The sequence below is a fragment of the Octopus bimaculoides genome, chromosome 14 (assembly GCF_046866305.1).
Source record: "Octopus bimaculoides isolate indiv1 chromosome 14, ASM4686630v1, whole genome shotgun sequence".
NCBI lineage: Eukaryota > Metazoa > Mollusca > Cephalopoda > Octopoda > Octopodidae > Octopus > Octopus bimaculoides.
Window position 1 is genome coordinate 18,834,991 of NC_142941.1, and position 27,222 is coordinate 18,862,212.

At 36.2% G+C, this 27,222-nt stretch overlaps 1 protein-coding gene across 8 annotated transcripts in view; it reads right to left on the reverse strand.

Moving 5' to 3' along the window:
- LOC106868156 (protein neuralized) overlaps positions 1-27,222 on the reverse strand; it is a 521,151-nt gene that overhangs the window by 155,900 nt on the left and 338,029 nt on the right. For 2 of the 8 annotated variants that reach the window (XM_089362474.1, XM_052972721.2), the window contains exon 1: positions 14,417-14,556. The exons of the other annotated variants lie outside the window; for them this stretch is intronic. In XM_089362474.1, the coding sequence (XP_089218600.1) occupies positions 14,417-14,477 (61 nt within the window). In that variant the 5' untranslated portion in view covers positions 14,478-14,556. Of the gene's footprint in view, positions 1-14,416; positions 14,557-27,222 lie in introns of those variants that run through there. 8 annotated transcript variants of the gene reach the window in all.

Below are 27,222 nucleotides of genomic sequence, written 5' to 3' on the forward strand. Positions count from 1 at the left end.
TTATGTTGGAAGGCTGTGTGGTAAGTAGCTTGCTCACCAACCACATGGTTCCGGGTTCAGTCCCACTGCGTGGTACCTTGGGCAAGTGTCTTCTACTATAGCCTCGGGCTGACCAAATCTTTGTGAGTGGATTTGGTAGATGGAAACTGAAAGAAGCCCATCGTATATATGTATATATATGTATGTGTGTGTGTATATGTTTGCGTGTCTGTGTTTGTCCCCCCAACATCGCTTGACAACCGATGCTGGTGTGTTTACGTCCCCGTAACTTAGCGGTTTGGCAAAAGAGACCAATAGAATAAGTACTAGGCTTCCAAAGAATAAGTCCTGGGGTCGATTTGTTTGACTAAAAGTGGTGCTCCAGCATGGCCACAGTCAAATGACTAAAACAAGTAAAAGAGTAAAAGAGGTCATCTGCATCTAAGGAGAGCAGTTTATTTCAAATTGATATAATGTTTTCATTGATTGATTAAATGGAGCTGCTTGAAATGGCCATAATGCATTGATACCTGGACATCCTTGTTACATATTTGCTTTTTATTCACCTAACTTCGAGCTGCGTGGACTATACTGGACTGGCTTGGTGCCTCAATTTAAGTACCTAATTCAACTGCATCTTAATTATATATACACATATATTTACTGCATACATACTCACATACATACATTTACATACCTACGCTTAGATTTAGAATGGTGGCAGCTGATGAAGGAAATATTCTCTATGTGGCCTGTGTGTTTTCTGTGCTCTGTTTATCATTTTGTCCACATTTTTTTGCAACGTCCTGTACCCAGACATGCATCTATATATACATGTAGATGTAGGTATGTACATAGATGTACGTATATATGCATATACTCATATATTATTTGTATTATATATTTAAATACATAGACATGCACACACACACATACACATACACACACACACACACACACACACACACACAGGTATGCACAATGTATACATGGACAGCTAAAATTACATAGATTTCTACTCATTATTTAATTAACCTTTGCTTGTCCTGTATATCACATCCAATAAATACACAGGACATATTTTACCTGGTGTCCATGTATCACATAGTATACATGTTTCAACCGCCAGAGTAACTTGGGACGTATTAAAGAAAGCTTTACATTACTCAGAACATATCTGAAAATAAGCATCGATGGTTGAGGGTAAACTTATGGAACTGCTTTGGATGGGCCAAAGGTTGAATCATCTGTCAGTGTTTCAATAAAATATAGAGCCACAGTGAAAGTATCATAGCAGTTTATATTGCATTTGATGATGGAGAGAGTAAGGGGAGGCGGAGGGAGGGTGAGAGAGGGAAAGAAAGATAAATAGATAGATAGATAGATAGAGATGAAGTCACATTGCCAGTTATATAAATAGCTAGTTTCACTGAGATAATTTAAGGAAGCCAAATTGCAATAAGAACACAAAACTTTGTTTTTGATTGATAAAGAGTTGATGATGCAGATCTTGGGTTCCATCCTTGATTACACATTTACACTGATCAAACTTGCACACTGATCGCTCATTGTATTTCTATGTAATAGTCAAGCATAATAAACCATATCCATAAATGATTTAACCTTAAAGCATTTAAACCAACCACATCCAGCCAAAATGTTTTATCCATTTTATATTCAAACCATCCAGATCTGGCTTTTCACACCTACCCAACTATGTTGTTGCGGAAATAAACAATTACACCATTGAAATCTCAAAGCTATGAGATAATGCATACTCCTTACTCTTTTTACTTGTTTCAGTCATTTGACTGCGGCCATGCTGGAGCACCGCCTTTTTAGTCGAATAAATTGACCCCAAGACTTATTCTTTGTAAGCCTAGTACTTATTCTATCGGTCTCTTTTGCTGAACCGCTAAGTTACGGGGACGTAAACACACCAGCATCGGTTGTCAAGCGATGTTGGGGGCACAAACACAGACACACAAACATATACACACACATACATACATATATATATATATATATATATATATATATATATATATATATATATATATATATATATATATACATACACATGATGGGCTTCTTTCAGTTTCCGTCTACCAAATCCACTCACAAGGCTTTGGTCGGCCCAAGGCTATAGTAGAAGACACTTGCCCAAGATGCCACGCAGTGGGACTGAACCCGGAACCATGTGGTTCTTAAAGCAGATTTTAAATCTTTTAACAATTCCTGAGGAAATTCCATCAGGAAAACTAGTACAAAACAGTTAAAACTATAACATTCAACTATGAATTGACATAATAACTAATTTTAACATGTCTTGGCCTGGATTGGTTGTTTAACCACACCGTAGGATGATGATGATTACGACGATGATGATGACGATGATGATGATGATGATGATGACAACAACTATCAGGTAATGCAAGATTATGGAGAATTACCCAATCTGTTGCAATTGGTTGTAATGACTACTATATATAATCAATTCTTATTTTTTTGTCAATGATTAAAAAAAAAAGAGGAGGCAAGTGTATGAGAGAGAGAGAGAGAGAGACTAAGTAATAAGAAAATGGGAAAGGAAGGAAAAGAAATCCAATATTTATATTAAAGATTGAAGATGATTATAAAAGAAACTTAGGTTTACTTCTACCTAGATAACATTTTGCTCATAATGTTCACTTGGGCAATCATTTATAAATATAATGCAGCTGGCATGCTGTTGAGGACTATCAACAAATCCACAAAAAACTACAATAATTATGACTGAAGATAAATCATCCAATTTTATGAGTAATATTTTCAGGTTACTGACTTCCTTCTAAATATAGTTAATTCAAAGAGAAAAAAGGGAAAGACATTTAAAAAAAATTTAGAATGAAAACAATGACCTGAATATATTCTGCATAAAAAATAATAATGACTTGTCTGTTAGTTTATAAACGTATATTATGTCTCTAGTAATTTAGAACAACCTGTCAATGTTGTTGATTTTGGCTAATTTTTTATCCTAACCTAATTATTTTTAATTGTTACAGATGTGTTGATCATGACAGATTGATTAACTATTAGGTGGTAGCAAATAAACAACAATGTGTTTATACTGATGAAGTACAAAAACATGTATATCTACTAAAATACAGAAGAAATATGTATTTACTCAAATACAGAAGAAAATATATTATTTCTCTACAATTTTCATTCTACTTCTTCATCAAAATACAGTTACTGTCTCCTCTCCATACATATGATGGGTGTTAGACTAAACCTGAACCTATGCTTTGGGTGACTTTAGCAGAAATTGCTTTGCTGCAAGCATGAGCACCATAACTTTTGTTTAAGAGTATCTTCATCTAACCCACCAGTTTTGGAGACCCTGTAAAGCAGTGATTCTCAATGGTAGATCCCTACAGCCATTCAATGTTCAGGTCTTACTCTTTTACTCTTTTTACTTGTTTCAGTCATTTGACTGCGGCCATGCTGGAGCACCGCCTTTAGTCAAACAAATCGACCATAGGACTTATTCTTTGTAAGCCTAGTACTTATTCTATCGGTCTCTTTTGCTGAACCGCTAAGTGACGGGGATGTAAACACACCAGCATCGGTTGTCAAGCGATGGTAGGGGGACAAACGCACATACATACATATATATACATTATTTAAAAGCAGCAGAAATATAACAAAAGACTGTTACTCTGAGTTTCACGTTCCCATTCATCAGACAGTTTTTTCCACCTTGTTGCACATTTTATGTGCTTACTCCGGTATATATACATACATATATATGACGGGCTTCTTTCAGTTTTCGTCTATCAAATCCACTCACAAGGCTTTGGTCGGACCGAGGCTATAGTAGAAGACACTTGTCCAAGGTGCCACGCAGTGTGACTGAGTGACTGTGGTGGTAAGCAAGCTACTTACCACACAGCCACTCCTGCATCTTCTAAATATTTCTTTCAAAAATTTTATTTCGTCTATCACACATTCATTTGTATAAGCCAGAAAAACCTAGCTGTTTCTTGCAATAAATACATCCAAATCAAACTTTCTTTTTCCTGCACCCATAAAACATTACTGCAGACCCAATTTACTATCTTGCTTGTGTGGACAAGCAAAAATCTTATATGGACCATAAGGGGTCATATAGACCCTGGTTAAGAACCACTGATTTAAAGGATCATGAGGCCTCCCTCTCTTATGACTAAAAAAAAAAACAATCATACAAAAAATAATAAAAATAAAAATAACACTGTTTAATTTGCAAATTTTTCTGAATGACACCAAAGCAAGTAAAAACATTTGTTACATGAAATGATGTTTAGATCAACAAAAAATTGTTTACAGAGAAATCTTTTAAGATTTGACACTTGCAAATGTTGTTTATTGGGTTAAGCTTCAGTGTGAGCAAGGAAGTAGCAGGTAACTCAATGCTGTAACATGCACTCAATAAGTTGAAAGGTGTGTGATGTTGAAGACATTCCCCCAAAAGATCACTTGTACCACCATTTCTCAACAGTTCTTATATTTCTTCAATGTTTGTGAAGCACTATTAGTTCTATTTGTTGATCGAATATTGGATAAACAGTGTTGGTGTAGTAATTATATACACACATAGCTATGCAAATGTGTGCGTGTGTATGTATGTATGTATGTATGTATGTATGTATGTATGTATATATATATATATATATATATATATATATATATGAGTGTGATAAATAGTTTTACAAAGCCCATATTTACAGGTTGTGCACAACTCACTTTACACAACTGTATACATAAGAGGGTGAAAAGGAGAGATTTGGTGTCACATGATTATGAAATGCAAAGAACTATGGGAAATTTTTAACCAAGTTTTTACATTTTTTTTCTTTGCTGGCTGGGAGATAAGGAGAGTTATTTTTAATTCAAATTACAAGTTTATATAAATAATTTTCGGAATAAAAAAAACATGACATTTGTAGGTTAATTTATGGTGTTATTTCTGCTATAATTAAGGATTCTTATAATGTTCTATGTTTTTTTTATCACTGATTTTTAAGTAATATATTGTTTTTTTATATGTTGTTCTAGTAAGGTATATTCTTTCTGTGTGTACATATTGCGCTTTGTTGGAAGTGCAAAGTAAGATGTTTTGACAAGGGCATGAAAGGTTAAAACTGCTCGTTATGATTACAATTCTAACAGCAAATAACTTTAGGCTGATGATCTTTGCAATCATGACACCCAAAGTTCACTCCCACTGTATGACAGCATGACTATTTTATCATGGGCTTGAGTCAACTGTTAATGAAGTTGGGTGCATGAAATTGGATAGAAGAAACCCACTGGATGGAGTATACAGATTGGCAGAATCTGATGAGCCCAAGGATTGCATTGTGCTCCAGGGTCTGCTTTGACATGGTTTCTATGACTGGATGCCCTTCCTTCCTAGTCACACTCACACTGTTTCATGCTGATTCTACCTGAGGATTATATGAAAGGTACAAATGTATGTGAAATACTCAACCACTTAACACTTTGCATTCAACTCCACACTTCATACCCTTGGCCAGTTCCTTCCAAATTTTTTCCCTTTCACTCCGAAAGGCTCCCCACATGCCAAGGGTAAGAATACTTCCAGCTACTTCAAACAAACATGGCTGGTTGATGTGACGATATCCCTTCCATTACACTTCAACAATATAACCTCAGGAATTGCTCCTACATTTACCAAATTGCCTAACGTCCCCTTCTCTACAGGAATATCATGCTTTAGTACACTTTATTCCAAAGAAAGACAGCAACTCTAGCCCAACAAACTTTTGCCCAATTCCTCTCACCTCTAACAAGAAGGTAATGTAGATAGCCATTGACAAGGACATTCTCCATCACCATGAATCAATCCCTCCTCCCTCTCCCCTTAGTGATCACCATTACGGCTTCTGCAGAGCCAGATCCACTGGGGCCCTACTCTCTTATGTCATTCCTCCTCAGCAGGGTCTCGTTTTAGAGATGTTCAGTAAAAGCAATATAGTTGCTTTAGACATCAGCAAAGCAGTCACTATTGTGTCTGGCATGGAAATCCATCAAAACGTCCTGCATATGGGCTCCACCTACAATTTCTTGGGTTGTCAGTTCCACTATTATGACCTCTGGTATGTTCAACCCCTCCTATGTCGACTGACCACTGTGCCCAATACTTGTTCCCTTAGAATATTGGCCCTTCTGGAATCTCCTTCCCGCATACATCTTCCCAGCAGATGTTGATCTGCAACAGTTAACAATCATACCAGTCTTGAAGGGCCTGAAAAAAAACCATAAGTTATATCCCTTCCTCCAGAATCCCCCTCCTCATCATCATCATTTGACATACATTTTCCATCCTGGCAGTGGTTGGACGGCTTGACAGGAACTGGTAGGGTCAGGGGCTGCACCAAGCTCCATAGTCTGTTTTGGATTGGTTTCTATGGCTGGATGTCCATCCTAATGCCAACTACTCCACAGCTACTTGGGTGCTTTTTACATGGCACCAGCATCAGTGCTTTTTATGAGCTGCCAGCACCCACACCAACACTTTTAATGTGGCACCTTGGTTTTACGATTTCAATTCTGTTGTGTGGCTGGGTCTTCTCAAGTACAGCCGTGAACCACATATCTTATTCCTCTGTCATCTCCTTCATAAGGATCAGTGTTTTGAGATCGGCCTTCAGTACTCTGTCCCATGTATTCCTGGGTCTAGTGTATCAAATAACTGCAATATTCATTGTTGAAACTGTTGGTGAATCCACAGACATGCTCTTGTATATATTCTTTAAATGTTGTTATGATGTTTCATGCAACATTCATTGCAGCATCATAGTTACATTTCAAAATAATAAATTCCTTTATATAAAGGAAAATGGTAAAGATGGTTTAAGCTGAAGCCATGGTACCTGCTCAAAACTAAGAATGTAGCTTTGGAAAGGTGCTAGTAAATAAACAAACTGAAAAATGAATAACTTTGATATGAAAAGCCTGTTTCTTAAGGGAATTAAAACAATTTTCCTTCAAAAAAAAAAGAAAAAAAAAAGGAAAAAAAAAAACGAAAGAAAAAAAAGACTACATTCAAGGTACAGGTGTGGCCGTGTGGTAAAAAGTTTGCTTCCCAACCACAGGTTCAATCCTACTGTTTGGTACCTTCAGCAAGTGTTTTCTACTATAGCCCTTGGCCAACCAAAGCCTTGTGAGTGGATTTGGTAAATGGAAACTGAAAGAAACCCATTATATATCATATTATGTGTGTGTGTATGTGTGTTTATGTTTGTCCCCTATCATTGCTTGACAACTGGTGTTGGCTTGTTTACATCCACATAACTTAGCAGTTTAGCAAGAGAAACTGATAGAATGAGTACTACGCTTAAAAAAAAACAAAAACTATCAGCATGGTGGTCAATTTGTTTAACTAGAACCTTCAGGGTGGTGCTTTAGCATGGCCATGGTTCAATGGCTGAAACAAGTAAAAGATAGAGAGATATTTTGAAGCAGTGATATTAGACATAAACCAAATTTCTGTTGTTCCAGTAGTTATGCCTCTGTTATCAAGGTGTGGAAAACACAAATCTTAGTGCTGGCAAACCATTTACAATCTTCAAGAATACTAATAGTCTAAGAATTCTGACATTAATAATGTATGGAGAAATATGTTTCAAGAATCTTGAACAATTTAGTCAAAAAAAAAAAAAAAAAAAAAAAAAAAGAAAAAAGGGGGAAAGAAAAATATATTTATTAATGAATCTCAACATAGAAAGTAGTTTATTCTCAAGAATGGTGGAAAACAACGACAAGAAATATTCTAAACAGATTAATAAAAAAAGTGCTAACATCTGGGAAGCTATTAAATAACTGAAAGAAAATATCTGGCAAGCAATAAACATCTGTAACTTACTTTAGAGTTTACTGACAGAAGTTATCTGGCAACAGCTGTATGTACCGCTTTTATGATAAGAAAGCAAAAAATATGTCAGCTCGAAGTAAATTAGACATGTTTGCATCAAGCACCTATCTAAATATTACCATAAAGGTCATGAATTCAACCGTAACCTCAGTTATTTGGTTTAGTTTTGTTTTTTTAAACATTGTCAAGATTAGAGTATTAGAGTCAGAATAGCTAGCTATTGATGTTCTGCATTGATTTACCTCTTATATTTAACCCTTTAGAAATTCTAACTGAGCATATCTGGCCAGATCCAGCCATTCACATCTACCCTGCATTGTCATTCTAAAAATAATCATTGCATCATTGAAATCTCAAGCGATGCTGGTGGGGACAAACACACACACACACACACACACACACAATGGGTTTCTTTCAGTTTCCATCTAGCAAATCCACTCATAAAGTTTTGGTCAGCCTCAGGCTATAGTAGAAGACACTTACCCATGGTGCCACACTGGGATTGAACCCGGAACCATGTAGTTGAGAAGCAAGCTTCTTACCACACAGCCACGCCTGTACCCAATGAACGATTAATTCAAAACAATGTGAAGGAATGAACATTACATGCAACAGAGTAACCTGAATACTAAAGGTTTAACCCCTTAGTATTTAAACTGGCCATATCTGGCCCAAATATTCTGTTTTATGTTATTGTATCAGTTTTATGCTCAAATTGGCCAGATCTGGCCTCACACATCATCATCCATTTTCCAGGAAATGGCAAGACCAGGGGCTGCATCAAGTTTCATGTTTTAACTTGGTTTCTACAGCTGGATGTCCTTTCTGATGCCAACCACTTTACAGAGTGTACTGCGTGCTTTTCATGTGGTACCATCACCAGTGCTTTTTAAATGGCACCAGCAACACATCAGTGCTTTTTATGTGGCAACTTGGTTTTAGGATCTCAATTCTGTTGTGGTGGGTTGGTCTTCTTGAGTACACAGCTACCCTATGGTGTCATTTTAAGATTAAACAATCACATCATCAAGTGAAGAAATAAGCATTTCATTTGACAGAATAATCTGAATGCTAAAGAGTTAAACCGTAATGTCCAAGTGTTACAGATTAAAAACATAAACGAAAGAAAAAACTCTTCCATTCAACCTTGATCTGTGCTATTGCATTGTGACTAAGCATGTTTTAACAGTTCCTTCTCATTTCTTATAAAAAACATGTAAATGAAACACACCTCAGTCTCTGCAGAAGGAGAAGCCACATTGACTTTGGTGAGGTTTGAATACAAAATGTAAAAATTAAGAATAAATACAAGGCATTTTTCTGATGTTATAACATGCCTGGCAACCCCCACCCCCCACCGCCTTTGTCTGAAATTAATAATTCCAGTTAGAGTGATGGAAAGACACGATTGATGCTGTTTCCTTTCAAACCTCTATGTACTGTGTTCAAATCTTGACAGTTTGAATGTTGTGGAAAGATAAGAGCATTGATATTTTGAACTAAATCCTTCACAACAGAAGACCTATTTTTCCTTCTTTGATGAAGGGCTGTGCTCAAAATTCAGGGAATTTAGTATGTAATCTTTTTTTATCTTTTACTTGTTTCAGTTATTAGACTGTGGTCATGCTGGGGCACTGCCTAATAGGGTTTTAGTTGAACAAATTGACCCTAGGATATATTTCTTTTAAGCCTAATAGTCTATCGGTCTCTTTGGCTAAATTATGGGAACATAAACACATTAACATCGGTTGTCAAGTGGTGATGGGGGAGACACAAAGATGCATGCACACACGCGCGCGCACACACACACACACACACACACACACACACACACACACACACACACACACACACACACACACACACACACACACACACACACACACACACAGAGAGAGAGAGAGAGGGTGCGGTGAATATATTGTCATCTAAATTACACAAAAATGAAAATAACACTGACATCTCATTTTAACAGATATATTAACCAAAATAACATTAAAATATCTTGAAATACTAAAGAGTAAATTTATTCAATAAAATTTCCATTGGTTTCAACCACACCCTCCAGATAACTTTGGAATCTCCTGCAACTCTTGGGGATAGTCTCCTTGTTTAATTTGGTGAATGCTGCTTTGATCCTTGCCTTCATTTCATCTTTGGTGTTACAAGGAGTTTTGTTGGTCTCTCACTCAACTGCACCCCACACATAATAATCAAAGGGGTTGCAGTCTGGAGAGTTAGGTGGCCAGATGTTAGGAGTGATGTGGTTGCAGAAATTGTCTGACAAACATGACTGGGTTCTGCTGCTTGCGTGGCATGGTGCAGAGTCCTGCTGCCAAATATAGGGTCTTCCAACAGCCAGCCCCTTGACACAGGGCAGCAATAACTCCTCCAGGCACTTGATGTAGACCTCTGTGTTGAGACTGGGGCTGTGTGGGAAGATGAATGGAGGCATAACATCACCATCATTAGTGATCACTCCAAACACCATGATGTTAACTGGAGGTATGATTTTTATCACTCTTGGTACATGTCCTCAGATTGCACTGTCATCAGATTGACATCCAAACACTCTGAAATGTTTGTATTGGAGCTTCAGGCATGAATGCCATGCAGTACAGTATGTCATTTCTAAATTTCTGGCGGAGTGAATTGTGTCATGGTGCTGTTTTTCTTACAGACGGTGCCCAATTGACTGTATTATACTGTGTAGTCAACAGAATCAAAAACAAACAATGCACATGCGTGAAATTAAAATTATAAAATGACGACAATTTATCCATCACACCCTGTACATACACACATGACAAGGTTTTTACAGTTTCCATCTACCAAATCCACTCACAAGGTTTTGGTTGTTCTTTGTCTATAGTAGAAGACACTTGCCCAAGGTGCCATGCAGTGAAACTGATCCCAGAAACTATGTGGTTGGGAAGGAAGCTTCTCACCACACAGTCATGTCTGTGCTATAATGATAGACTTTCGCTTTTACCAACAAGGTCAAGATTGCTATTATCCCTGCAGACATGATAAAACCAGTACCAGTATCAGTACCAGGTATATAATGGGTTAATTCAATTGACTATTCTCCATATCAATAGATTTATGGCCTTATGACACTGTATGAAATCAATAACAGTTTTATGTCATAGCCTTGTTTGTAAATTTAACTTTACTGCCAATCAAATAATAAAATTGCAGTGAAATCTAATCTGATTGAGTCAAAGGTTAGTTGAGTATTACAAATCGGGGGAATTTGTTTTAGAAATTTCCTGGAAATACCAATAATGGTAGCAACAATAACAACAGTTTAATTTTTACCACAGTATCAAATATAGAGGTTGCATCGGTGGTGATGACAACGGCAACGATGACAGCAACAGAAATTGTTTCAATATCAACAGTATCACTGATACTGAAATAATAGGGAAGGAATTTACACTAATAACATTACCAACAACACCAAAAAAAAAAGCCTTAGAGGGAGGGAGGGGAATAAATATGAGCGTTAATTGATATACTAATACAACAGCTAAAATGCTTCCTCATATGTTAACTATTACTTTTTCGCATTATGACCATAGTTTCTAATGTCAACACTTTACAATAACAAACAGAATATAGAGGCACAATCGTAATCTGAAAGCTAATGAAGCAATTAAATTCCATTAAATCAAACATTGCAAACATCCAATTTGTTGAAAGTAGTGCTAGTGAGCTATAATCAAGCAGACTGATATTCTCCTGTTATAAATTTATTTGATCAATGATGACTGAGACTATATGATGAAACAAAGAACTAGGTATAAATGTTGCATTTATTACAATGTTGTACAGTGCATACTTGAAGCAAAAATTAATGCCATACTTAAGGTAGTTAAACTGGAACATTTGTTTTATAAATAGGTAAATATGCCATACATTTGAGTAAGGCCTATAGAATTCTGGATGTTTTCTGAAATTGTAGAAGAGCCATCAAGAGCAATGGGGAGGCTGTTGAGAAAGCATCTAAATAGGTTTGGTTGTAAAGAGGCGATTGATGGAATCAGTGGGATGCTGGTTGGAGAGTAAACCTATGCTTAATCAACCTGGGTCAGGCCATTTGGACATAGGTATATGTTGAAAGACTTGAAACAACCAGTGACTCCAGGATACAATGCTGATGATGTGTTCAAGTATTGCTTCTGCAGATGTATGTTGAACTTAGTATAACTAGGTTTACAAAGAGAATGGAAAAATACTTAAAAATGGTGAAAATTGTCTATCTGAAATCAAACCTTACTAATCAAGAAACTGCAATGCAGAGCCAAACTGCTCCGTAACACACACACACACACATACATACATACATACATATGCCACAGGAGTGGCTGTGTGGTAAGTAGCGTGCTTACCAACCACATGGTTCCGGGTTCAGTCCCACTGCGTGGAACCTTGGGCAAGTGTCTTCTGCTATAACCTCGGGCCGACCAAAGCCTTGTGAGTGGATTTGGTAGACGGAAACTGAAAGAAGCCCGTCGTATATATGTATATATATATATGTTTGTGTGTCTGTGTTTTTCCCCCCACCATCGCTTGACAACCGATGCTGGTGTGTTTACGTCCCCGTAACTTAGCGGTTTGGCAAAAAGAGACCGATAGAATAAGTACTAGGCTTACAAAGGATAAGTCCTGGGGTCGATTTGATTCGACTAAAGGCGGTGCTCCAGCATAGCCGCAGCCAAATGACTGAAACAAGTAAAAGAGAGTAAAAAGAGTATATATATATATATATATATATATATATCACGTGAGGCTTGTGAGGGTGCATGGCAGTTCCAGTATCTTTGTCTTGTGACCATTTGCACCAATGATGTATTTTTGGTAGCTTCCACCGATAAAGAATTCTTATTCTTGTATTTGCATTATGTGAACAGAATGTCATGATGCAAGTGAAACCTAGACTTTTTTCAAAATACCTTATTTATTATTTTGTTTAATAATCACTGTTTTTTTATTTATTATAATGGACACCATGGGCAAGTGTCTTGTACTAAAATCTCATGTTGACCAATATCCTGAGTGGATTTGAGAGATGGAAAGTAAAAGAAGCCAAAAAACATGTGTATCTCTTTGTCTTGACGTTGTATGATTGTTGTAGATGGGTGTCAGTCATACAAGTCATGTCACTCATTTCCAGTCTTTTGTGAAAAAAATGTCTGATTAAGGGGAACTATTACCTTGCTTGGAAACAGATAAGGCTTGGCAATAGGATGGTTGTTTGGCCATAGAAAATCTGTCCCATGAATTCTGTTTGATCCATGCAAGCATGGAAAAGTGGACATAATGATGATGATGAAAACGCAAGAGAAAGAAAAAAAACCCACATTTTATCAAATATCTTAAAACAAACAAATTCTAAATCAGTCATGTATGCAGGTATTTTGAAAATACCTCACAGAGTGACAACCATGTCCTGCATGGTTATGGACTGCCCATAGGCAAAGCTTAGTACCTGTTCAGCCACCCTGCCAGAGGTATGGTGAAGTCATGGGACTGCAGCATGGTGGATTGTGAAGAGGTAGCAGAAGAGCTCAACTGAGCCAATGGTGATTCTTACACTGATGCTGAGTGGAAGAATCCTAGAAGATCAACTATCAGGATCACCAAGCTTTATCAAGAGAACAACTGCAATGCTTCCACAGGGGTAGAGGCCATGGTTGTGTAACCAGCTAATGAAAGATTTACTATGACTCAAGCTGCCAATTCAAATTCATAATAATGGAATTGGGTTGCGAAAGCAGTGAATAAAAATCATAACAGTTGCAATGAATACACTAAAGACATTTCTTTAATTTTGTTACTTTTGTGGAATGCAACACCCTGAGGAAAACTATATTAAAGTTTAGTAACTCCAAAATAATTTATGTTTAATTAACCCTTACTTAGGTTTAACGAAGATAATATTTTTATGCCTAAATGTTGTTGGCACTCCGTCGCTTATGATGTCGAGGGTTCCAGTTAATCTGATCAACGGAACAGCCTGCTCGTGAAATTAATGTGCAAGTAGCTGAGCACTCCACAGACACATGTACCCTTAATGTAGTTCTTGGGGATATTCAGCATGACACAGTGTGACAAGGCTGACCCTTTGAATTACAGGCACAACAGAAACAAGAAGTAAGAGTGAGAGAAAGTTGTGGTGGAAGAGTACAGCAGGGTTTGCCACCATCCCCTGCCGGAGCCTTGTGGAGCTGTAGGTGTTTTCGCTCAATAAACACTCACAACACCCGGTCTGGGAATCGAAACCGCGATCCTATGACCGCGAGTCCGCTGCCCTAACCACTGGGCCATTGCGCCTCCACTATGCCTAAATAGAGAGAAGAGAAATAATTGCAGTGATGAAGTCTATATGGTTTCTTTTTTAACAATATTAAATAATTCCGAATGAGAAAATCTAGCTAGAAAGTATAAAGGACAACCATAACAATATTTGATAGGAACTTAAATTATAATTTGCATTATTTTCCATACCTGTGATAACTCTGCTGTTGGTATAAAAAAGAGGTGAAATTATCCGACCAATACCTCCCATCTGTTTGCGTATAACACAAAGAAAAGGACATAAACAAATGAACGCTAATTAAGAAATGCAGAACTATCTTTACTTTGAGATACATTTTCTAACACGTCTATAAAACAAACATCAAATTTAAATTTTTTTTAAAAAAGGAGTTTTGACAATTGTGATAGATATTATTAAACAATATTTCTGTCTCAGAAAGAGAATTTGACAGCACAACATTTAAACAAGACAAAAATAAGTTTGTCAACATTTTCAGGACCTTTTTTGTCAAGAAAAAAAAAAAGTTGATTTACTGATTTTAAGAGTCAGTTAACAATCATTTGTTAAAGAATACTATGAAGACAAATAAAGAAACTTTAATACTAAGAAAATCACATTAAACATGAAAGCAATATGAAGTGATGTTAAGAAAAAAGAAGCATTTCTGTGAAGCTCTGAACTGAACAAACTTATGGTCAAAAGCATTCCAGTTTTGACCAACCAATCCTTTATTTAAAGATACAGTGCAACTAGGACTACATTATCAAATGTGTCCTTTGCAACAAGGCTGTTGAGCATGATTTGAGAAAGATTTGGCTGATCGTGATGGCACCTGTGCCCAGTGTCGCCTTCCTGGCCCTTGTGCCGGTGGCATGTGTAAAGACATTCGAGCGAGATCATTACCAGTGCTACTAGACTGGCTCCTATGCAGGTGGCACGAAAAATACACCATTTTGAGCATGGCCATTGCCAGTACCGCCTGACTGGCCTTCTTGCCGGTGGCACGTAAAAGCACCCACTACACTCTCGGAGTGGTTGGCGTTAGGAAGGGCATCCAGCTTTAGAAACTCTGACAAATCAGATTGGAGCCTGGTGTAGCCATCTGGTTCACCAGTCTTCAGTCAAATCGTCCAACCCATGCTAGCATGGAAAGTGGACGTTAAACGATGATGATGATGATGATGATGATATATATATATAAATATATATATATATATATATATATATTTATTTATTTATGTGTTTCAGCCAAGTGGCTGCGGTCATGCTGGTGCACCACCTTGCTATATATATATATATAGCAAGATGAACTATAATTTTAAAGAAGTTTTCTTGGCTTAGCCTTTAGCATGTTAATATATCTGCTACTAGAAAACAAAATCAAATATCTCACTTTCTAAGATAAATTCAAACATTAAGTATTTATTTAGTATACTATCATTTGCAATAATTTATCAATGAACTGATATTTATTTGTATATCTTAAGCGATCAAAAGAGGAAAGAAAAAAAAAATCTAGCAAAAAGGGAACCACTTATAAACAGTTAAATGTTTATTTCCTTGATTAAGGTACTAACCACATACCAATTTCCTGCTTTCTTCATAAGCTTACATTTCAATATACATACACACAGCAGAAACTTTCATAAACTGAAGTAGTTAACTGGATCTAGTTGAGGAACATTTCTGCATTCAGCAAAGAGCTCCTTGAATAGATATAAGGATGAATATGTTCACAAGTCACAGGTGATTCATCAAAGTCAATTCTATATTCTGGACATTTGCAGACTTAGGAGGGAAAAAAGATAAATCTTTATTTACATCAGTCGTTCTCAACCATTTTTTTTACCTCTGGACTCCTTTGACTCTAATTTTACTCTACTGGACCTCCATGTCCAAAAAAAAATACAATAATAGTTGTATAATTAAATACTATTAGGAATTGAGCGGAGGCGCAATGGCCCAGTGGTTAGGGCAGCGGACTCGCGGTCATAGGATCGCGGTTTCGATTCCCAGACCGGGCGTTGTGAGTGTTTATTGAGCGAAAACACCTAAAAGCTCCACGAGGCTCCGGTAGGGGATGGTGGCGAACCCTGCTGTACTCTCTCACCACAACTTTCTTTCACTCTTTCTTCCTGTTTCTGTTGTACCTGTAATTCAAAGGGTTAGCCTTGTCACACTGTGTCATGCTAAATATCCCCGAGAACTACGTTAAGGGTACACGTGTCTGTGGAGTGCTCAGACACTTGCACGTTAATTTCACGAGCAGGCTGTTCCGTTGATCGGATCAACTGGAACCCTCGACGTCGTAAGCGACGGAGTGCCAACAACAACAATTAGGAATTGTATTAAAAAAAATTAACATGTTTGGCATGGCTGTATGGTAAGAAGTTTGCATAAAAGTAATAAGGTTACTGAAAACTTTATGAAGATCAACAGAAATTTCATCAAAAGTATTTGGATGCTGACTAGGAGTTGATTGAAGGTGGAAGATTTCAAGTGGAAAGTGATAGTGATGTGCCTCAAATGAAAGGTGTGGTACTCAATCAGCTGAGGATAGTAGTAGTGATGCAATATTGGTACTAGATAAACAGATTGCCAATTCCAAATAGTATCGTCAATTTTTAGGCATTTCTGTTAAGTAGTTTTCAGTCAGTTTCTCTTGAGATGTATTTTTTCTGTTTTACATGTTGAGTTCAAGTACAAACACTAAATATCTCCTCGTGTTCAGCACTGATAAGGGTAAATAACTTATACTTATTCCCAGTAGCAGGGTGAACTAAGACAAATGCAATCAAGCAACTTGTCCATTGGCCACATCTACAGTCAACCACATATCTACCAAGCCCAATCCATAATGTAACATCTGGTTAAAATAGCTATGATTCTATTTGCCAGTGACTTTTAGCATTCAGATTACTCTGGCAAATGTAATGCTCTTTTATACACATTGTTTTGAACTAATCATGCATTATCTTGTGACTTCAAGATTTCAATGATGTGATTGTTTGTTTTTACAATGACATTGTAGGGTAGGTGTGAGATGTTGGATCTGGCCAGTTTGAACATAATAGAGGCAGAATATTTTGGCTGGTTTAAATGCTAAAAGGTTAATATTTTATTTATAATTCAACATACACTTGTCTTTTTTTTACTGTAAAAGCTATATTTAGAAATGAGAGTGTGTTCTCCCTTTGTTTCAAACTTGTGTAAGGCTCTGATTATGAATACTTGGCACACACTCATTTATGGCTCTCTGTAGGATTTTCGAGCGAGATCGTTGCCAGTGCCCCTGGACTGGCTTGTGCGGGTGGCACATAAAAGACACCATTCCGAGCGTGGCCGTTTTCGTGCGGGTGACACGTAAAAGCACCCACTACACTCTCTGAGTGGTTGGCGTTAGGAAGGGCATCCAGCTGTAGAAACTCTGCCAAATCAGACTGGAGCCTGGTGTTGCCATCCGGTTTCACCAGTCCTCAGTCAAATCGTCCAACCCATGCTAGCATGGAAAGCGGACGTTAAACGATGATGATGATGATGGGGCACTGTCTTCGTCCAATCTAGAAAAAAATATATATTCTTCTGTTGTCACTGATAATATCAAAACAAATTATTAACAAAGTGCAAGTTAATTATTCCACAAAGAGTTAAAATTGCAATAATTTGACCTTTAAAGCTTTGTCATTTTACTTAGTATAGTTGTCAGATCTATAAAAGCAATGACACAGAAGAATATCAATTTGCATCAATATATTTTTGTTTACACTTTTTGGTTGTGCTTTGTGATCTTTATTTCATACAAAAAAAAAAAAAAGAAGATTATTTCATGTCTTCATCAATCAACTGGCAAAGTTGTTGGAGTATTGGATAAAATATGTTGTCTTTGTTCCAGCTCTCTGTGCTCTGAGTGCAAATCCCAGAATGATCAATTCAGTCTTTCATCCTTCTGTAAACTTTAACCTTTTAGCATTTAAACCAGCTACATTCAGCCCAAATATCCTACCTCTTTTATGTTCAAAACTAGCCAAATCTGGTCTCTCATACCTATCCCTACAATGTCCTTCTAAAAATAAACAATTACATCATTGAAATCTCAAAACTATGAGATACTCTTTTTACTCTTTTACTTGTTTCAGTCATTCGACTGTGGCCATGCTGGAGCACCACCTTTAGTCGAGCAAATCGACCCCAGGACTTATTCTTTGTAAGCCTAGTACTTATTCTATCGGTCTCTGTTGCCGAACTGCTAAGTCACGGGGACGTAAACGCACCAGCATCAGTTGTCAAGCGATGTTGGGGGGACAAACACAGACACACAAACATATACACACACCCACACATACATACATATATACGACGGGCTTCTTTCAGTTTCCGTCTACCAAATCCACTCACAAGGCTTTGGTCGGCCTGAGGCTATAGTAGAAGACACTTGCCCAAGGTGCCACACAGTGGGACTGAACCCGGAACCATGTGGTTGGTAAGCGAGCTACTTACCACAGAGCCACTCCTACACCTAATGCATGATTAATTGAAAACAATATGAATAAATAAGCACAGTTCTCTCTCTTTCTCTTTCTCCAGCTGTCATATCCTTGATGCTCCATTATATCAAGGGTGAAAAGGCTGAGATGGTGTCTACATCTGCTCACAACCATATAGAAGTCTTCAACAAATGCATGGTACATTCTAACAACTAATCCTTGATTGTAAGGGATGATTGTTTTCTTCCACCCCAAAATGGTACTAGAACTAGTGTTACAGTTAACGAAGGGTTGAAGGTTCTTAAATAAACATCATCAGTGCTGAATATCCAGAAATTGTGGAAACATCTAATTCTTAATGTTCTAAAGTGTTCAGCAACAAAAGGCCCACACAGTTGCACACTTTCAGTAATGATCTCTAATTCTCTCAAGAGCAATACTTTGATATACTGGGAGACATATCTCAGCTATTTAATACTATGAAATTCAAGATCACTATGTCATTGCATCTTCTGGAAAGTAAAACTGAATAAAGGAAGGACAAAAAATGAGAGAGACTACCATAACAACCATGAGAGTAGCTAAGGTATTGTGGATTCTGTAGTTATGAGTGAGACTGAGATGGCAGTATTTTGAAGAATTAACAAATTTATTACTTATAAAATGACTTTCTATCACAGCACTGAACAAAGACTAATCATAAGCAAGATAAGCTTGTCCCTGGTTGAGCTTGAACATCAGGCTTTTGGTTAACAACCGTATGTGCTAACTGATTGTGTCACAGACATAATGTGACATATCTGTCTTGGGTAGGCTTGAACCTTCAATCTTTTGGCTAACAGATGAATGTGCTAATCAATTATGCCACAGAGATAGATTAATGTGATATGTCTGTCCTGGGCAGGCTTCAACCACCAACCTTTTGGTTGACAGCTGAATGTGCTAACCAATTGTACCACAGAGACAATTAAGTGTATTTACTGAAAATTCATAGTAAGCTGTTCAGAAATCATGATAATACATTATTTATACAAGCAAAGAAAGCCAAAGAAAAACAAAGGGAAATTTTTGAAGAAGCTTAGAAAAAGAAATCTTTTCTCAAATGTATAAAAAAACAATATTTAAAAAAATAATTTATTTATGTATCAAATTTTTATACCTAAAGCACACAGAATTTGAACACAGAACTCTTATCATAGACAGTAATAACAAGAATAACAACAAATGGTGGTGGTGGTGGGGGGGGAGACTATCTTATCAAATGGCTGGAATTTTTCATATTTGTCTCTCAGTTCAAACAAGGCAAAACAAATATGAAAACAAAAGCAGACAATTGCAAAAGAAAATCTTAGGAGATTTATAAAAGAAAAAAACAAACAAACAAGATGAAGCAAAAAAAAAAAAAATCTTCCCTTGAGAAATGACAGTGATGTTATTTCTGAGAATAGAACAAATTTGGATTTCATAATCAGTAAAGCAGAACGGAAAATTAGCAGTCTCTCTGGCTCTACCCTTCACTCAAGATACTATATGTGTGTATGTGTCTGTGTGTGTGTGTCTAAGGTGAACCATCTCTATATTAACAATAAAAATATTACAACAAAAGATAAGAGGTTCCATTGTTTGTCCAACCTCTCTATATGCATATGATCTATGTGCAGGGGATTTTACATATACAACCCCACCCACAAAAAAAAAAAAAAAAACTGATGGAGTACTCAATACATAGCATAGAGTAAAAGTAAGTACTGTCTTCAGCCCTAGGACTTGCAGGGCTGGTTACCTGGTTTTCATAGCATATAAGTGACAGAGATCACAACAGGGCATCATTCATCACAGGATTACTCATTTACAGCTGAATGGACTGAGCAACATGAAATGTTTTAATCAAAAACATGATGCACTGCCCAGCCAGGGAATCGAAACAATGCTCTTATGATCATGAGTGCAACACCTTAACCACTACGCCATGCATCTTCACAGCATACAGGATATAATTATATTTAATTGGTTGATACTTTCTGCCATTACATTTAAACTTCACAAATTTTGAGCTATCAGCTGATCATGCCAGGCCATAATGAAAAGCATGCCTTAATTCAAGATGACACTAGGACCTCAAAGCTGAATTGGTTAACGCAGAGCATGCAAATCATACACAAAGGGTAATAATTCACAACAGCTGTTCACACATACACAGAATGTATGTGTGTGAGTGTGTGTGTGTGTGTGTGTGTGTGTGTGTGTGTGTGTGTGTGTGTAACTCTATGTATAGTAACAGTAGTACTTCGTTTATAGATGCCAGAAAAAGGAATATAATCTCTTTCCTCTCTTCTCTGTTTGTTGAAGAAGATAAGCGTATGTGAACTTCACCCATCTATATCACATGCTTGTGCATATATCTATATTCCATATGTATACTTGTGTAGGTTCGTAAAACCTATATACATACATAAGTATACATATATGTGCGTTCTTGTGTGCACATATATGTATGTGTGTTTAAGTAGGTCGTGTTTATATTTTTAATCATTTGGAATTTTTCCTACCAGGAAAGAGCTGGTTTTTAACAAAAATAAATAAATAAATAAATAAAAAAATAAAACCCTACAATTTTTGGTTAAATAAAATGATACGTGTTATGTGTTCAACTTCAGAAAAGTTTTGTGCATTTTTTTCTGCTCAATTTACAGATGTTTTTTCAAAATGGATTTAACTGGTCATTTGCCTGAAAATTGTAACTTTTCAAGATTGTCACTTGAACACTTCATTTATATAGCCAAGTACAGCTTATTCAATGAACTTGTACCAATATTAAAAGCTATTACTATTTTTATTGCAAACATGGTGATGTAGTGACCAATATGGTTCAGTGTTAGACAGAATAGTGACACTCTTATACATTCTGAGTTCAAATCCTACGGAGACAGACTTTGCATTTCCACCTCTTAGTTTCACAAAATAAGTATCAGGTATACACTGAGTTAATCCCAGATAACTACACCCTCTTCCTCTTGTGAAAAAAACCCTTATATATATATATGCTGGTGCCATATAAAAGGCACTAAGCACTCAAGTGGTTGGCATTAGGAAGGTCATCTAGTGGATTGAGTCATCGCCATCATTATGTCCATTTTCCATGCTGGCATGGGCTGGATGGCTTGATGAGAACTGGCAAGGGGATGCACCTGGTTCCATAGCCTGTTTTGGCTTGGTTTCAACAGCTTGATGCCCTTCCTAATGTCAAGCACTCTACAGAATGTACTGGGTACTTTTTATGTGACACCATCACCAGTGCTTTTTATGTGGTACCAGCGCACACCAATGCTTTTTACATGGCACTTCTGAAAATATTACTTGCTCCACATTGACTTTGGAGTGATGGAAGGCTAAGTTGGTCTTGACAGGATTTGAACATAAAATTTAAAGGAACATAACGTAAACACTACAAGGTATTTTGTGTTGTGCCTTACCAAATAAGCTGATCATTTTATTCCTTCTTTAATGTCATTATTTATCTAGCTGTTATATTTCTGAGTTCAAATTTCACTGAGGTCGACTTTGCCTTTCATCCTTTCAGTGTCAATGAAATAAGTACCAGTTACACATTGGGGTTGATGTAATCAACTAGCTCCCTCTCTTAACATTTCAGGCCTTGTGCTTACAAAGATTACATTTCTCATTACATCTCATTCTTTGTCAGTTTTGTCAATTTCTTTGACTCTGCACATGTAACGCTTTCTTCTTTCTCCCGACCTTGCTGTAAATCACCATAATTAGTATTGTTGTTTACATTATCTGGTTAACAATTTCAATGGAATGAAAAGAGAAACCAAAAAAAAAAAAACAAAAAAAAACACCCAAAAAACAAAAAAAAAACCAAACCCAAACGACTGTATTTACAATTGATAAAGTACTTTTTGAGGATGGTTAATGCATTGAAAAGATGCAAAAATATTTAAATGCCTCCTCGTGTATGACGTATTTGTATGTAATCTATATTTGTACATTATATATATATATATGTATATATATATATATATATATATATATATATATATATATATATATATACATATACATACATACATACATACTCACACACATGTACATACATTAACAACACAATCTTTTTGAAGCAGAAAGAAATAATTTTCCTGATGTCTTCTTAAAAGGAATGTAAGTTGGTATAAAGTTACGTCAGAAACCGCAGACATATGTTGAACATATTGGGGCAACATTATACATAGTAGATTAGGAATTAGCTCTGCTACCATGTTTGTATATACAGCCAGGAGCTGTGCTCTGCTGAAATCAGCAAAATAAACAGTTTTAATACTGAGTAATAATTTTAAGTTCCTTTCATCCGTATCAACATTCTTATCATTATTATCATTATTTCAACTGATGGTTTTTGTTCCTGAAACCAACATAAGAATTATATGGGATTCTGCAGCATGGCCTATCATCATTCTTTCCATTCTCTTGTCAGAAGAACTTATACTCTTACTATATCTTTCTTGGAGTGTGTTTCTACTATGGCTATCATCTAATTGAAGCAGAAAACAAAAATAAAGTAAGGAAGGCAGGGGAAGAAATTTGTGGTACCTGATCTGAAAATATTGGGTCTTCTAGATAAAATGACATAAGATTGAGAAGAATGGTTATAGAAAATACCCACTTATATGTGAATTTATGTACTAATCCCTCTCAGGTTTTGTATGACAAAATATAAAAGATAATTTGAACGTACATAATTATATAATTCATATATATAACCTAAAATCCTAATGGGAATGGCTTACTTTTCAGTCAAGCTGAAGTTAATCAAATAAATCCTGCCAATAAATTTGCATCCTTTTTGTCAGTTTAAGAAAATATAACCTAATACAATTAGTGTGAATACCTGTGGCCTAGTGGTTAAGGTGTTGTACTTGCAATTGTAAGATAATGGTTTCAATTCCTTCTTTAGAGTAGAGAAAGGGTTGGCTATGACAACATCTAATGCTTTGTTGTTAAGATGTTAGAGTGTAATTTGAGGAAAATTTGGTTATTTCTAGCATGGAGAGTCCATCATCAGCTTTGTCACTTGCTACATCTAGTGATATAATAGGATTTATTAAACATCAAATGGCTAGGAGGGTCCATTTGAGTAAAATAGGAATCAAAGGGGTCAATAGGCAAAAAATAGTTGAGAACCACTAGGTTAGAGAGTGAGTGTGCAAGTGAAGTAAAACAAGTAAATGGGAGTGGTTAGCTTTCTGTTCTTAATTGTACTGTTTCAGTTGTCTTTAATCCCATCATCATGTAATGTCTGTTTTCCATGCTAGCATGATAAGTCTGACAGGATCTGGTGAGCTACAGAGCTGCTCCAGGCCTAAACCTTCAGCAAACTGTAAGTGCATCATGTCACTATATGAGTTGTCTCCTCTCTCAATTCGACACAATGCACCAGCAGCTACAGGGCAGAAAACTTGAATGGCTACATGATGTGCCTAAGTGTTCTAACAGTTAATGTCAGCTTTGGTATGGTTTCTGTGGCTGGATGCCCTTCTTAACACTAACTACCTTACAGTGTGTACTAGGTGCTTTTTCCATGACACTGGCACTAGTAAAGTTACCAAGTAGCTTGAAAGACATGGTAAAGAAAGGAGAAGAACATAAAAGGTAAAGGATGAAACCATAGGACTTTTTTTTTTCTTGTACTGGTCTCTAAATAGCTACAGAAGGAATTTTCCAAATATGTACTTTTGAATTCTAATGTGGCAAGGGCTTTCAGTTAGATGCCTTCTGTACTGGCAACAAATGAAGACGGTATCAGAGGTTGCATGGTGCATAACACCACAAACAAACAAACATAAAACTCAAGCTAATAGGGAGTCTCTATGTATGGCTTGACCTTCTAGAGATAACAGCTAAATCTCTCTCAAATTACAACCTATTGTCTTAGAAAAAAAAAGTATATTGGAAAGTGTTGCCTAAGTTACACTGTACATGAAAATAGTAAAGAATGTCATAGCTAAAATGCTTTTGATCACAGGTCTGTTTCCATTGGGGTTGGTTACTCAATAACAAATGTAAAGTATCTCAGCCATATATATAAATGCAGTGACAAGATCCTTTCACCTACATCTGGTAAGGCTAAACATATCCATTGATTACAAAGCAGGAAAAAAATAAAGGGTGAGTGAGCAAAAAGTTATTTCCTACACAATAATATTGTGGTTAAACATTGTGATATGGTATGATTCAATAAAATGCTTATATCAGTAATAGATTGGAAACTGTGGAGAAATATTTGTCTTGCTCTCACAGAAGAGTAAAATGTAATTAAGGTTGGATTCCTAGAGGAACAACTGAGAAGCAGATCAAAACGAGATAGTTGGAAACTAGTCAACAAAATATCAAACATACTGATGGTGACTAAATAGAGAAATAATTAATTTAGTAAAATAAATTTTACATTAAATGTTTGTGGTCAAATTTTATAATTTGGCTTTTATTAAGAGTTACCAGATATCACAGGAGACTTGTGTGTTTATTAATGTTAATGGAGTTCCAGCTTGTTTTTCCTGCACAGTTTGTCACACAGAATAATAAACCTGTAGGCTATTTCTAATATCCTCTGTTCCTAAGCGTGCTGTTTCAGTTATTCTTTAATCATAATGAGACGCAGTAGCTAAATGATTAAAGCATTAAACATTCTTCCACATAGCTACCAGTGGGAATTTTTTTTCAAATTCAGATATTTGCTTTTTAACAAGTTAAAATTTTTCAGCAAGAATCCCTCTGTACAGTTAACAAAGCAAGCTGCTATGAGGTTGGATTATTACACAACATCAGCATGTGGACAAAAGCCACCAGATTAATGTTTCTTGCCTTAACTATACAATGCAATACTTAAATAAAGTTTCTGTTCTTGAGCATGGCTGTGTGGTGAGAAATTTGTTTCCCAACAACATGGTTCCATGTTCAGTTCCACTGTGTAGCACCTAGGAAAAGTGTCTTCTGCTACAGCTTCAGACTGACCAAAGCCTTGTGAGTGGATTTGGCAGACCAAAACTGAAAGAAGCCCATCGTGTATATTATATATATATATATATATATATATATATATATATATATATATATATATATATATATATATATATATGTATGTATATATATATATATATATATATATATATATCTATATCTATGTGTGTATGTTATGTCTGTGTTTGTCCCCCCGCCACCACTTGACAACTGGTATTGGTGTGTTCATGTCCTTGTAACTTAGTGATTCGGCAAAAGAGACCAATAGAATAAGTACTAGGCTTAAAAAAAAGTCCTGGTGTCAATTTGTTCAACTAAAATCCTTCAAGGTAGTGCCTTAGCATGGCCACACTCAAATGACTGAAAAAAGATAAAAGATATGGGAAATCATAAGCCATCAGTTTATTGCTATCTTCATGCCTCTAAATAATGCTGAATGGAGTCTTTAACTCCATTCAGATTTGGCATTCAGATTACTCTGCAAAATGTAATGCTTATTTATGCACATTATTTTGAATCAATCTTATATTCTCTTGCAGCTTTGAGATTTTGATGATGTGATCATTTAGTTTTAAAATGACATTGCAAGAGTAGATGTAAATGGCCAGATCTGGCTGGTTTGAACACAAAACAGGTAGAATGTCTGAACTGGATATGGCTGGTTTAAATGCTAAAGGGTAAAGGAAGGAACATTTTCAATATTCGTTTCAAATTATACAAACATCAGTATTTTTGTATGCAAATCAAAATTTATTTAACTGTAGAAAAAATATGAAGAAATTGTATTTTGTTTTATTTTATGTCATTAAAAACCATATATATTAAGAAACAACTTTGATACAAATTAATTGATTCACTAATTTATTCCCATTTATTATTAAAGGACACATTAAAGTGGATGAGCTGGCAGAATTGTTAGCTTCTATGTATGTCCTTATGGATAATAAAAAATTAAGAATTGTAAGCACACTGGATGGAATGCTTAGTGGCATTTCGTCTGTCTTTATGTTCTGAGTTCAAATTCTGCTGAGGTCAATTTTGCCTTTCACCCTTTCGGGGTCAATAAAATAAAATACCAGTTGAACACTGGGTTGATGTAATCGACTCATCCCCTCTCCCAAAATTGCTGCTCTTGTGGTGAAATTTGAAACCATTATAAAAGGACACATTGAGAAGTGTTAAGCTAAGGAAATTCAAGATGGTCTGAACAAAAAAAAAAAAAACATTTGAAAAATCTTTTGGTAAAAAGATGATGCTTTATTCATATTCCTTTTACAATTCAAATGAAGGTGCATGGCTTAGTGGTTGGGGTATTTGGCCCAAAACTGTAAGGTCATGAGTTCAATTCCTGGGGATGTGTCGTGTCCTTGAGCAAGGCACTTTATTTCATGTTGTTCCAGTCCACTCAGGGGGCAAAAATAAGTAGTACCTGTATTTCAAAGGGCAAGCTTTGTCACATTCTGTGTCACAGTGAA